This window comes from Trematomus bernacchii, unplaced genomic scaffold (assembly GCF_902827165.1).
Source record: "Trematomus bernacchii unplaced genomic scaffold, fTreBer1.1, whole genome shotgun sequence".
In the NCBI taxonomy this organism is placed as follows: Eukaryota; Metazoa; Chordata; class Actinopteri; order Perciformes; family Nototheniidae; genus Trematomus; species Trematomus bernacchii.
This window is the reverse complement of record NW_022987752.1, coordinates 30,161-44,142: the sequence shown is the minus strand read 5'-3', so window position 1 is coordinate 44,142 and position 13,982 is coordinate 30,161. Positions and strand designations below refer to the sequence as shown.

The 13,982-nt window shown below is 46.6% G+C and overlaps 1 protein-coding gene across 1 annotated transcript; it reads left to right on the top strand.

Moving 5' to 3' along the window:
- The first annotated feature begins 3,348 nt into the window (after window positions 1–3,348).
- On the top strand, window positions 3,349–13,176 carry LOC117496542 (solute carrier family 22 member 6-like). The gene is made up of 15 exons (XM_034148244.1): window positions 3,349–3,375; window positions 3,820–3,987; window positions 4,326–4,399; window positions 4,487–4,616; window positions 6,691–6,794; window positions 6,982–7,136; window positions 8,162–8,330; window positions 8,435–8,558; window positions 8,846–8,961; window positions 9,293–9,347; window positions 11,818–11,977; window positions 12,206–12,314; window positions 12,450–12,528; window positions 12,663–12,790; window positions 13,021–13,176. Exons 1-15 carry the CDS (start codon window positions 3,349–3,351, stop codon window positions 13,148–13,150), a joined length of 1,728 nt encoding a protein of 575 aa, XP_034004135.1. The 3' UTR covers window positions 13,151–13,176.
- Window positions 13,177–13,982: the final 806 nt, after the last annotated feature.

Sequence of the window (13,982 nt, the reverse complement as noted above, 5' to 3'; positions counted from 1 at the left end):
GTGAATCGGAAAATGGCGGAAAATTTATGTACCTATTTTTGTGCTTTGTACTACGTAAGCAACCTTCCTACGTCAATCCTACGCAAGGCGTTATAAATGAGGCCCCTGGCCCTAAAGCTGGGAGACACCTTCCAGCTTGAGCAATGATTATAAGCAGGGTGCAGTCTCCATGTTCTCCATTTGAATCCCATATCTTGCCTTTCTACAAATATATCAGGGACTATGGTGTTCCAAGAAACATTTGTAATGTATATACTGAGTGTGCCAACTAATAACTTTAATATGGGGGGGGGGGGGGAGCGGGGGGCATGCTCCCCAGGGAAGTTATTTTTAAATATTGAAGTTAAAAGCATCAACCTGGTGCACTTTGAGCACATTCAGAGATCTACGGATGCAGCTCTCGACCCTCATATGAAGCAGAACTGTATTTCGATAATCAAAAATCATTAGAATATGATCACATCCAATAACAAATAGTTTAAACTTTTATTTTATAAAGTCCTCTCTCCTATCTTTATCTTATCTTATGTTACCTAGTCTGCTTTCTTTCTTTGTATGTATGCATGTTTTACTAATCACTTAAACTTTATTATTTTTTTTTTACTGTCCTATAGTACACTTTGGAATGATTTCTTAACTTGTGTTTTACAAATATATTAAATAGATAAAGGTGTGCCTTGGAAATATGTGTTTACTGAGCTGTAGTTATCAAAGCCTGTCAGTCTGAGCTGTAGTTATCAGAGCCTGTCAGTCTGAGCTGTAGTTATCAAAGCCTCTCAGTCTGAGCTGTAGTTATCAAAGCCTCTCAGTCTGAGCTGTAGTTATCAGAGCCTCTCAGTCTGAGCTGTAGTTATCAGAGCCTCTCAGTCTGAGCTGTAGTTATCTCTCTCAGTCTGAGCTGTAGCTATCAGAGCCTCTCAGTCGGAGCTGTAGTTATCAGAGCCTCTCAGTCTGAGCTGTAGTTATCAGAGCCTCTCAGTCTGAGCTGTAGTTATCAGAGCCTCTCAGTCTGAGCTGTAGTTATCTCTCTCAGTCTGAGCTGTAGTTATCAGAGCCTCTCAGTCTGAGCTGTAGTTATCAGAGCCTCTCAGTCTGAGCTGTAGTTATCAGAGCCTCTCAGTCTGAGCTGTAGTTATCAGAGCCTCTCAGTCTGAGCTGTAGTTATCAAAAAACATCTCTGTTATACTCTGTGTACTTATACTCACAGTTATATACACTCTGTGTACTTATACTCTGTACTTATACTCACTGTTATACTGTGTACTTATACTCACTGTTACTCTGTATACTTATACTTACTGTTATATATACTCTGTGTACTTATACTTACTGTTATATACACTCTGTGTACTTATACTCACTGTTATATATACTCTGTGTACTTATACTTAATGTTATATATACTGTAAACTTATACTTACTGTTGTATATACTCTGTATACTTACTGCTGTTGTATATACTTATACTTACTGTTGTTGTATATATGCTAAGTATAGTTATAAGTATACTTACTGTTGTTGTATACATACTCAGTATACTTGTACTTATTGTTGTATGTGTACTCAGTATACTTGTTGTATATGTATTCAGTGTACTTGTTGTATATGTACTCAGTGTACTGTACACATACAACAGTACACTGAGTACACACTACACTGAATACACAGTACACTGAGTACACAGTACACTGAGTATATATACAACAAGTGCACTGAGTACGCAGTACACTGAGTATATATACAACAAGTACACTCAGTACACATACTACAAGGACACTGAGTACACAGTACAATGAGTACACTGAGTATATATACAAGTGTACTCAGTGGACTCAGTGTCCTTGTTGTATGTGTACTCAGTGTACTGTGTACTCAGTGTACTTACTGAGGGTAAAGTATGTCTCGCTGCAGTAATCCTTTAAGAAGTCTCAGCAGACTGAAAATACTTCACTGAGCTGCAACTCACTGCTAATATACAGTATTATATACTTAAGCAATAGCTCACGACAGGCCGTGGTATTTGCTCAGTATATCACAGCTGAGGGGCGTGGTTCGGCCCGACGCGAAGCACATAGTGCGAGGTGGTTGCTATGCAACAACACTAACAGCTAGCGAACATATTAGACAGAGAGCGTTGATCCATTATTTGGCTATTTATTTACATTAATATTACATGTTGCCGTTTATTGTGCACCCACTGAAAAACTGTCCAGCATCAGTAGAATGGCTTACGTGGTTACTTGTATAGGTTGAGGTTGTTCTAGGCTGTTGCTTGGCGTGGCAAGAATATTGCTCCACTTTCTCCGGTCCCCGAGATTCGGCTTCCAGTAGCTCTGGAGAGAGCTTTCGCACCTGTGGCCACTAACGGTCATACTTTCTCTGCTTTGTTTCAAGACCCGCATCAGAAAGCTTTTGAATGGTGGTACTTTTCCAGTTGGTATACCTGCTCTTCACGTAGCTCTGCATGTCGTCGTTTAGGTGCTTTTTTTTCTGGAGATAGGCACTCCTCAATCCACTCCTCCATAGTAAGACCCCCCCGGAGGTCGAAGTTAATCTTAAATGTTTCCATCTTATATAAGTTTGTTTCGTAACGGAAGAAATGTAAATATATTTATAAAACGGACAAGTCAAATCAAGCAATCTGATTGGTCGATAGCGTTTTTGCGGACCTTTTTGATTACAGATTTAAAACATCGTTGCTTGCTTCATTATGTCAAACCTTGGAAAGTATCTAAATATCCCTGCCCTAATGCCAAAGGAACTGCACACTGAATATGTTTTGCCGTTTGATGTCTATGTCTGGACCGCTGCGTAAAAAGGAGGGTTTCTGCCCCGTTACTTCTCCGCTGTTTTCTTGTCCCAGTTTGAAAAGCAAACTGCAGGCAGTTTGCTTTTCAGCCCAACTGTATACTGTTTTTCTCAGACGCGGAGGGATACTGACTTGTTGTGAAAAGTAACTACAATTCTACCCATGGTATACGCTCAGTATATCACGGCTAAGAACCAATAACGGGGCAGAAACCCTCCTTTATACGCTTCGCGTCGGGCCGAACCACACCCCTTAGCTGTGATATACTGAGCATATACCACGGCCTGTCGTGAGCTATTGCTTAATTAATACATGATGTCTAATGTAATATAGAGTATTATACACATTATATACAGTATACACAGTATTATATACAGTATTAGTACATGATGAGTATTCTCTCTTGTCCCCCTGCAGGTTCAGGAGGGAACTGACACTGAGATCCAGAAACTCCACATATTTATTGTTGTTATTATTTATATTTATATTTGTCATCAGTATATAAAGTATTATTTGAAGACGTAGAGAGGAAGAGGAGGATGGGATTTGCTGAGCTGCTGGAGGAGGTGAGACAGTTTCTCTAACCCAGGGGGTGAGACAGGAGGTGAGACAGTTTCTCTAACCCAGGGGGTGAGACAGTTCCTCTAACCCAAGAGGTGAGACAGTTTCTCTAACCCAAGAGGTGAGACAGTTTCTCTAACCCAAGAGGTGAGACAGTTTCTCTAACCCAGGTGGTGAGACAGTTTCTCTAACCCAGGAGGTGAGACAGGAGGTGAGACAGTTTCTCTAACCCAGGGGGTGAGACAGTTTCTCTAACCCAGGAGGTGAGACAGGAGGTGAGACAGTTTCTCACCACCTGTCTCACCCATCTCTCACCCCCTGTCTCACCCCCTGTCTCACCACCTGTCTCACCCATCTCTCACCACCTGTCTCCCCCTGTCTCACCACCTGTCTCCCCCCTCTCTCACCACCTCTCTCACCAACTGTCTCACCACCTGTCTCACCCTCAGGCTGGGGGCTTTGGCAGATATCAATGGCTCCATGTGACTCTCATCAGTTTGCCTGGTCTGATGATGGCCAGTCAGAACCTGCTGAACAACTTCGTCTCAGGAAGTCCCGCCCACCACTGCAGCCTACCGACCAATCACAGCAGCCGATACAACCTGTCCCACTACCAGGTGACCCGTCTGTCTGTCTGTCTGTCTGTCTGTCTGTCTGTCTCTCTGTCTCTCTGTCTCTCTGTCTGTCTGTCTGTCTGTCTGTCTGTCTGTCTGTCTTTCTGTCTGTCTCTCTGTCTGTCTGTCTGTCTGTCTGTCTGTCTGTCTGAACCGGTGATGGATGGATGTGATTGGTAGCTGTCGATGAATGGATGGCTGTGGTTTGTCGCTGTCACTGAATGGATGGATGTGATTGGCCGCTGTCACTGAATGGATGGATGTGATTGGCCGCTGTCACTGAATGGATGGATGTGATTGGCCGCTGTCACTGAATAGAGGGATGTGATTGGTTGTTGCAGGTAGATGAGAAGCAGCTTCTGAGGGCCTTCATCCCGATGGACTCTTCAGGAAGTAGACTGGACCGCTGCAGGAGGTTTTATTATCAATATCTTCATTAATATATTACTAGTGTTGATTGGTTAACCTCCCTGTGACATCACTTCCTGTTTGTGTTGTTCAGGTTTGTGGAGCCTCAGTGGCAGCTGCTAGCGGCTAACAGCTCAGCTAACGTTAGCCAGATCCCAACCGAGGGATGTTTGGACGGATGGGACTACGACCGCTCAGAGTTTCTCTCCACCACCGTGTCCGAGGTCAGAGGTCACCATGTCCATCTGGCTAACGCTAACCACGCTAACGCTAACCACGCTAACGCTAACCACGCTAATGCTAACCACACTAACGCTAAGCATTATTTACATTACATATAATTTAGCTGACACTTTTATTAAAAATGTTTTTATTATAGACTTACAGTCGGTGGAGAACCACAAAGAATCAAACTCTGACAACAGGAGCAGATACAGTGCATCCACGAAGTATTCATACCCCTTCAGTTTTTACACATTTGACATGTTACAGCCTCATTTCAAAATGGATTAAATGTATTTGTTTTCTCAACATTCTAGACACAATACCTCATAATGTCAAAGTGATTTCATGTGCCTTTTGCTGAAGAGTGGCTTCCTTCTGGCCACCCTACCATAAAGGCCTGATGGGTGGAGTGCTTCAGCGATGGTTGTCCTAGGTTCTCCCATCTCCACAGAGGAACACTGGAGCTCTGTCAGAGTGATCATCGGGTTCTTGGTCACCTCTCTGACTAAGGCCCTTCTCCCCCGATGTTCAGTTTGGTTTTGGCGGCCAGCTTTAGGAAGAGCCGTGGTGGTTTCTAACATCTTCCATTTGCAAATGATGGAGACTACTGTGCTCAATGGGGCGTTCAATGCTGCAGGCATTTTTCTGTACCCTTCCCCAGATCTGTGCCTTGATACAATCCTGTCTCTGAGGTCTACAGACAATTCCTTGGACCTCATGACTTGGTTTGTGCTCTGATATGCACTGTCAACTGTGGGACCTCATATAGACAGGTGTGTTCCTTTCCAAGTCATGTCCAATCTATTGAATTTACTACAGGTGGACTCCAGTCAGGTTATGGAAACATCTGGAGGATGATCAGTGGAAACGGGATGCACTTGAGCTCAATTTTCAGTGTCATAAGAAAAGGTGTGAGTACTTATGTACATGTGATATTTCATTTGATTATTTTCAAGACATTTGCAAACAAATCTTTAAAAACGTTTTTCACTTTGTCATTATGGATTATTGTTTGTGGAATGTTGAGGAAAAAAAATAATTTAATCCATTTTGAATCAGCTGGTCTGAGACCAGAGCTCCAGATAGAGAACCTGAGGGGAAGGGTTAGGGTTACCTAACAGCTAGCAGCTAACAGCTAACAGCCAACAGCTAGCAGCTAGCAGCTAACAGCTAACAGCCAACAGCTAGCAGCTAACAGCTAACAGCTAGCAGCTAACAGCTAACAGTTTACAGCTAGCAGCTGGCAATTGTCTCTCTCCTAGCTGTCTCTCTCCTGTCTGTCTCTGACCTGTCTGTCTCTCTCCTGTCTGTCTCTCTCCTGTCTGTCTCTCTCCTGTCTGTCTCTCTCCTGTCTGTCTCTCACCTTGTCTGTCTCTGACCTGTCTGTCTATCTCCTGTCTGTCTCTCTCCTGTCTGTCTCTGACCTGTCTGTCTCTCTCCTGTCTGTCTCTCACCTGTCTGTCTATCTCACCTGTCTGTCTCTCACCTGTCTGTCTCTCTCCTGTCTGTCTCTCACCTGTCTGTCTCTCTCCTGTCTGTCTCTCTCCTGTCTGTCTCTCTCTCCTGTCTGTCTCTCTCCTGTCTGTCTCTCTCCTGTCTGTCTCTCTCCTGTCTGTCTCTCACCTGTCTGTCTCTCACCTGTCTGTCTCTCACCTGTCTGTCTCTCTCCTGTCTGTCTCTCACCTGTCTGTCTCTCTCCTGTCTGTCTCTGACCTGTCTGTCTATCTCCTGTCTGTCTCTGACCTGTCTGTCTCTCTCCTGTCTGTCTCTCACCTGTCTGTCTATCTCCTGTCTGTCTCTCTCCTGTCTGTCTCTGACCTGTCTGTCTCTCTCTGTCTGTCTCTGACCCTGTCTGTCTATCTCCTGTCTGTCTCTGACCTGTCTGTCTCTCACCTGTCTGTCTCTGACCTGTCTGTCTATCTCCTGTCTGTCTCTCTCCTGTCTGTCTCTGACCTGTCTGTCTCTCACCTGTCTGTCTCTCACCTGTCTGTCTCTGACCTGTCTGTCTATCTCCTGTCTGTCTCTCTCCTGTCTGTCTCTGACCTGTCTGTCTCTCACCTGTCTGTCTCTCAGTGGGACCTGGTCTGTGGTCTCCGGCCTCTCAAACAGATGATCCAGACCATCTATATGGGGGGCGTTCTGACAGGAGCCATTGTGTACGGAGGGCTGTCAGACAGGTACAAACACACACACACACAATACACACACACACACACAATACACACACACACACACACACACACACACACACACACACACACACACACACACACACACACACACACCACACACACCACACACACACACACACACACACACACAGACACGAACTGTGAGCAGCAGCCAATCAGAATGTGTCCTCAGGTATGGGAGGCGGTCTGTGCTGATCTGGTCCTACCTGCAGCTGGGGGTCCTGGGGTGCAGCTCGGCTTTCCTTCCCTCGTACTCCACCTACTGCGCCTTCAGGTTCCTGAGCGGCATGGCTGTCTCTGGAGTCATTCTGAATGGATTCTCTCTGAGTACTGTCTAACTGCTACCTGTCTGTCTGTCTACCTGTCTGTCTGTCTGTCTATCTGTCTGTCTGAACAGAGTCTCTCTGAGTACCTGTTTACCTGCTACCTGTCTGTCTGTCTATCTGTCTGTCTGTCTGTCTGTCTGTCTGTCTGTCTGACTGTCTCTGGAGTCATTCTGAACTGAGGCTGCCTTTACACGGGAATGTTTGCGTTTACGCACCGAATGCGTTCACACGCATTTGATTCATTTAACGTGTCTGTTCACACGAGACCGCTCGACCCGCTAGAAACGCTGTAGTACATATGCCAGGCCTGTAAGTGGCGCTGCTGCCGCCACAAAATACACCAAAAGCAGCGAAGAAGACCCCGGAGCATGGTTGCCATGGTTGCCCTTCTGTTTATGCCCCGCGGTGGATTTAGCAACATGTAGTAGTTCATGTAATTCTCCATGTCCACTTGTTGCTGATGGTTGTGGTAGAGGAGCTGTAGATGTTGTACTAACATCTGTAGCATGGTCAGTAGCAGTAGCACTAGCAGTAGCTACTGACAGTAGCTACTGACCATGCTACAGCAGTGAGCAGCAGAGGTGGGGAGAGGCGGGGCTATGGCTTCATCTATCGGGAAATGATCGTATAGAGGCGATTACACGGAGCCGTTTGCCCCCCCAGAGCGTTCCGTTTGCAGATCTATACCCGTTATCGTTTGTCGGGTCCGTTTCTATCGTTTTGTTACGGCCTTGTGTAAATAAAAGGGCTATACGCAAGAGAAACTATGCGGATACAACCCGTTTCGTTCCCGTGTAAAAGGGTTCTGAGTCTCTCTGAGTACCTGTCTACCTGCTACCTGTCTGTCTCTAACCACCTGTCTGTCTCTAAACACCTGTCTCTCTGACTACCTGTCTGTCTCTAACCACCTGTCTGTCTCTAACCACCTGTCTGTCTCTAACTACCTGTCTCTCTAACTACCTGTCTGTCTCTAACCACCTGTCTGTCTCTAACTACCTGTCTCTCTAACCACCTGTCTGTCTGCAGAGGTGGAGTGGATCCCCATCAAACAGAGGACTCTGGTTGGAACTCTCACTTCCTTCTTCTTCACGTTTGGTCAGATGATCCTGGCGGGGCTTGCCTATTGGCTGAGAGACTGGAGGAAACTTCAGCTGGTGGTGTGTCTGCCCCAGTTCCTGTTCTTCTCCTACTCCTGGTCAGTGCCTTTCAAAGTAAAAGCATCAGGAGGTTCTGCTCTCTGATTGCTCAGGAGGTTCTGCTCTCTGATTGCTCAGGTGGCTCTGCTCTCTGATTGGTCAGGTGGTTCTCGGAGTCGGCCCGCTGGTTGGTTCTGAATCGTCGTTCTGAAGACGCTCTGAAGTCTCTGCACCGAGTCGCTCGAGTCAACGGGAAGAAAAACATCGAGGACACGTTAACGCTGGAGGTAAGCTGTCAACTGTCCGTCATACATTTAGAGATGTCTGCTGTCCAATGAGAAGCTGAGCTCGGCACTGTGTGACCTGTGATGTCCAATGAGAAGCTGAGCTCGGCACTGTGTGACCTGTGATGTCCAATGAGAAGCTGAGCTCGGCACTGTGTGACCTGTGATGTCCAATGAGAAGCTGAGCTTGGCACTTTGTGACCTGTGATGTCCAATGAGAAGCTGAGCTCGGCACTGTGTGACCTGTGATGTCCAATGAGACGCTGAGCTTGGCACCGTGTGACCCGCAGGTGCTGCACTCCCACATGAAGAAGGAGATGGACTCGAGCCGCTCGACCTTCAGGGCGTACGACCTTCTGAGGACGAGACAAATGAGACGCATCTCCATCTGCCTGCTGGTCGTCTGGTGGGAGTTCAATAAACCTTTATTAACATAAACACACCTTCATTAACACCTTCATTAACACATCCACATCTTCATTAACACCTTCATTAACACATCCACGTCTTCATTAACACATACACACCTTCATTAACACATCCACACCTTTATTATTTATTATTGTTATTCAAACTGAAAACACAGATACACATGTCAGATAGCAGCAGTGTGTTTACATAGATTATATATCTACATGATATATTTCTACATGATATATTTCTACATGATATATTTATATAATTATATATCTATGTACATAAAGTTATGCCCGTCTGACAGTGATGTCATCCTGCAGGTTTGCCACCAGCTTTGCGTATTATGGTCTGGCGATGGACCTGCAGAAGTTTGGGGTGAGTCACATGATTAGCACTGATGCTACATGTAAGCTAACAGCAGCTAAGCTAACACTTCCTGTTACTCTAGTGCAGGGGTTTTCAAAGGCTGCGTTTCACTTCGGTTAAATGGATTCCTTGCGTCCCTCACTTGCGTCGTTTCCCTGCGACTAGTCCCTCCCACCAGGGAAGCATGGAGAGACGCAAGGAAACCACGAGAAGCAGGGAAATTTGTTTTAAGAGCAATGGGACGTCCTTTCCTCCGGAGCGTCACGTGAAGCGACGTCCGTTTGTGATGACGCCGCACAGCTGATTGTCTGACAGCAGCTCTGTCCCCGTTATTTTCACAAACACCCCCGCCTCTGTTAGTACACATTTACTGACACAAACATTTGTATCATCTGTTGTAGACCCAAATAAATAAAATCAAATAAGAACTAATTCTCAAAAAAGATAAACGCCATTCTTAAAATGTATAAACGAATATTAGTTTGATTAATATTGATTAGAGTGCACAATATAAATAAAATAATTGAGAGAAGAAAAAGAGATATGTTATCTATCAAAACCCAGTTAGATTAACATTCATTGGATTGCACACTTTGTCTGTTTGTGTGGATATGTAGCAAATCAACATGTTAAATAGCACTTAATGACTGACTGAATGGAAATGACAATAAATGAAAATGTAAAACGAAAAAAGCGATCACGAAAATGTTTCCAATAAATGAATGAAATGATTTTTGTCCACTTTGTTGTTCAGATATATCACATATTTGTAACTGAATGATGCATTCATTGAAACAAAACACAGTATGAACTGAGGAGTGAGTCCCGTGAGTTTCATGTGTTTTCTTCACTCCGCTGGGAAACTGCTCTCATGTCAAGAAGCATCAGATCAGTGCATGCGCTGCATCGTCCAATCAGTGAGCGATACACAGTAAGGGGGCGGGGCGAGTGTCTGAGGATTTCATCGAAGGATGGTCTGGTGGTTCCTCGGTTATAGCTCCTCCATTTTCGCTCCTCGCTCCTCGATCCTCGGTCCTCCGGCAACTTCCGGTGAGACCGAGACCGAGGAGCGAGGAAATGAAAAATAAGAGAAGTGAAACGCAGCCAAAGTGTGGGAAGGTGAGCCTCCCCTCAGAGAACATAAGAACAGCCGCGCCCCCCATCCCAATTATTATTGCTATTATTATTGTTGTTGTTGCTATAATGCAGGGGCATTCAATTGCATTTCAAAGAGGTCCAGTAAGAGAAAATGTCATTAAATGCTCTGTTTTCGCTGTCTACCTTTCTTTTTTTGAGCACTTCATTTTAAATGACTCTGACTGTTCCTCTCTTCTTGTCTCGTCTCTGTGTGTGTGTTTGAATCTATGGTGCTGAGTCCCAGTCTTCTCTGATGTTACACTGCAACCTGCCTGTCCAACCACACACTCTGTCTGTCCAACACATGTCCTGCAATACACATGCTGCAGCTGCCCAGCTACTCACTGTTTGTAAAAGTAAATAAATAGTATTTTCATTTCAATAATTTACTTTCTTTACCCTGCTTCATAAACAATACTGACATCGCTGTGCTCCTCCGAGTCTGGGGTGTGAGGATGTGAGGACAGCGCGAGGACACAGACAGGGAGGCTGCTTTACTTCATAAAGGAAATGGCGTCAATATTAACAACACAGGAGCTAAAACGCTTCATAACCTTCATTACGTGTTAAAGAAAGAACATAAGAAAGGTTGACAAAGATGAGGCTGTTAAACGGGCAGCGGGTCCGCTTTATGTAGAAAGAGAGAGGGAGAGAAAGAGAGACGCTGAGCTGCACCATGCAGCGATCAGCTGATACGGAGAGAGAGCTGCAGTCCGCGGGGCTCGGCCTCCTGTCCTCACAACTCTTATTATTCCCGGGACCGGACAATTGTTATTTGTTCTTACTCCGAACCGAGTTTTGCTTCCCAACCCTGCCACTGTGCTACACGATCCCGCCCCGTCTAACAGTACAGAAAGCGGCGAGATGCATTTCCTTAGGAATCGACAAGCAGAACCGAAACTAACATTTATGGGCGAAAAACTTCACTTGTCCGTCGGACACGTCAATGGAAAAATGTATTTGTCCGATATTATAAATAACACGTCCCGGACGATCGGAGGTGTGCTTTTTCGCACACTGCATGTTGCCGCTCGCATAAAGTTAGCTGAAATTAACCAGCTAGATTTAACTGTTTCTCGTTATTTTTCTCACGCTGCGCCTCCCCTGAAGCTCTCTGGCGCCCCCCAAGGGAGGCGCGCCTCACACTTTGAAAACCGCTGCTCTAGTGAATGTTTTCACTAACAGAGACATACAATCAAATTACATCAGAAAGAACAAACATACCTCCTCCTGTCTCACCTGTTCCTGTCTCAGCTGTCCTCCTGTCTCACCTGTCTCTGTACCACCTGTTCCTGTCCCACCTGTCCAACATGTCTCCATCCCACCTGTCTCACCTGTCCAGGTGAGTATCTACCAGATCCAGCTGATCTTCGGGGCCATGGATTTTCCCGCCAAGCTGTTGGCTCTGGGCATGCTCAGTTACCTGGGGAGACGCGTCTCTCAGGCCACCTGCCTGTTCGTCTCCGCCCTCTTCATCTTCGCCAACATCCTGGTCCCTGCAGGTAACACACACACACACACACACACACACACACACACACACACACACACACACACACACACACACACACACACACACACACACACACACACACACACCACACTCACTCACTCACTCACACACACACACTCACTCACTCACTCACTCACTCACTCACTCACTCACTCACTCACTCACTAACACACAGAGTGTACTGAGGTGTGAGAGACAGGTGTACTCCCCCCCACAGACATGCAGACGGTTCGCACCACGCTGGCCTGTCTGGGTAAATGCTTCACCTCGGCCTCCTTCACCACCGTGTACCTATACACAAGTGAGCTGTACCCCACCGTGCTCAGGTGAGCCCCCGTACATATATAAATACATATATACAGTATACATACATTACACAGCCAAGCATCATCTCTGTGTGTGTTTGTGTTGTGTGTGTGTGTGTTGTGTGTGTGTGTGTGTGTGTGTGTGTGTGTGTGCAGGCAGACAGGATTGGGCTTTGTTTCCACCATGGCGAGGGTCGGCAGCATGGCGGCGCCCGCGGTCCTGATCCTTGATGAGGTCTCTCGTTGAACATGTTATCATATTTGTTGTTGTTGTTGTTTTTTGTTTTTATAAGTACGTCCAGGAATCAGATACATCTCCCCCTTCCTACGTAATTCATGCTAACCCTTCTGATGGACTACATTTCCCAGGTACTCCCTGCTCTGCCCAGTGTTGTTTACGGGGGGGCGGCGGTGTTAGCCAGCGTCTTCGCCTGCTTCCTGCCGGAGACGCTCAACAAGCCGCTGCCCGACACCATCGAGGACGTGGAGGAGAACGGGTAAGCTAACGGCTAGCAGCTTAATTAGTCGCTCTGTAAGATAGCTGAAACAGCTGTGCTAGCGTTAGTAGTGCCAGCATTGTAAGTATAACCTTTGTTAGTCTTATTAGCCGGGACAGGGTCATCGGTGTTAGCTTTGTTAACAGGGTTAGCCTTATTAGCTCTGAAAGCGTATATATATCCCTGTTAGCTGTGTTAGCATCCTTGCTTATATAAATGTTTTTGTTCAGGTCGGAAACAAACCTCGCCCCTCTCCAACCAGAAGCAGGCGTGGCTTTGAAAGAGGGCGTGGCCACAACCGAGGGCGTGGCTTTAAAAGAACTGAAGGAGGCAGAGGGGAGTGGCCTCAACGCTCTCTGACCAATCACATGGACCCTGACCCCCCCCCCAATGCTCTGACCAATCACACGGACCCTGACCCCCCCAATGCTCTGACCAATCACACAGACCCTGAACCCCCCCAAAGCTCTGACCAATCACACGGACCCTGACTCCCCCCAACGCTCTGACCAATCACACGGATCCTGACCCCCCCCAACGCTCTGACCAATCACACGGATCCTGACCCCCCCAACGCTCTGACCAATCACACGGATCCTGACCCCCCCCAACGCTCTGACCAATCACACGGATCCTGACCCCCCCAACGCTCTGACCAATCACACGGATCCTGACCCCCCCAACGCTCTGACCAATCACACGGATCCTGACCCCCCCAACGCTCTGACTAATCACACGGACCCTGACCCCCCCAAAGCTCTGACCAATCACACGGACCCTGACCCCCCCCAACGCTCTGACCAATCACACGGATCCTGACCCCCCCCCAACGCTCTGACCAATCACACGGATCCTGACCCCCCCAACGCTCTGACCAATCACTTGGACCCTGACCCCCCCAACGCTCTCTGACCAATCACATGGACCCTGACCCCCCCCAACGCTCTCTGACCAATCACATGGACCAGGGACGTGCACAGACATTTTGGGGGGCAGGGGCTCAAGTGAGGAAAAGGGCATTAATAAAAAAAAAAAAAGTTAAAGAAAAAAAGAAAATATATATAAATATATATATATAGTTGTATCTCTGACTTACGGCCCGTCCACACAGCGGCGTGCGTTGAAGCTTGCTCCATTTTTTGGAATATGAGGAAATGACCTGCGGTGTGTCTCTCCCAGCATACACGCGGTT

Coding starts and splice junctions, on each gene's coding strand:
- LOC117496542 (XM_034148244.1), top strand. CDS start 3,349: ATGGGATTTGCTGAGCTGCTGGAGGAG. Junction 4,617..6,690: donor TCTCCACCACCGTGTCCGAG/GTCAGAGGTCAC, acceptor TCTGTCTCTCAG/TGGGACCTGGTCTGTGGTCT. Junction 9,348..11,817: donor TGGACCTGCAGAAGTTTGGG/GTGAGTCACATG, acceptor TCACCTGTCCAG/GTGAGTATCTACCAGATCCA.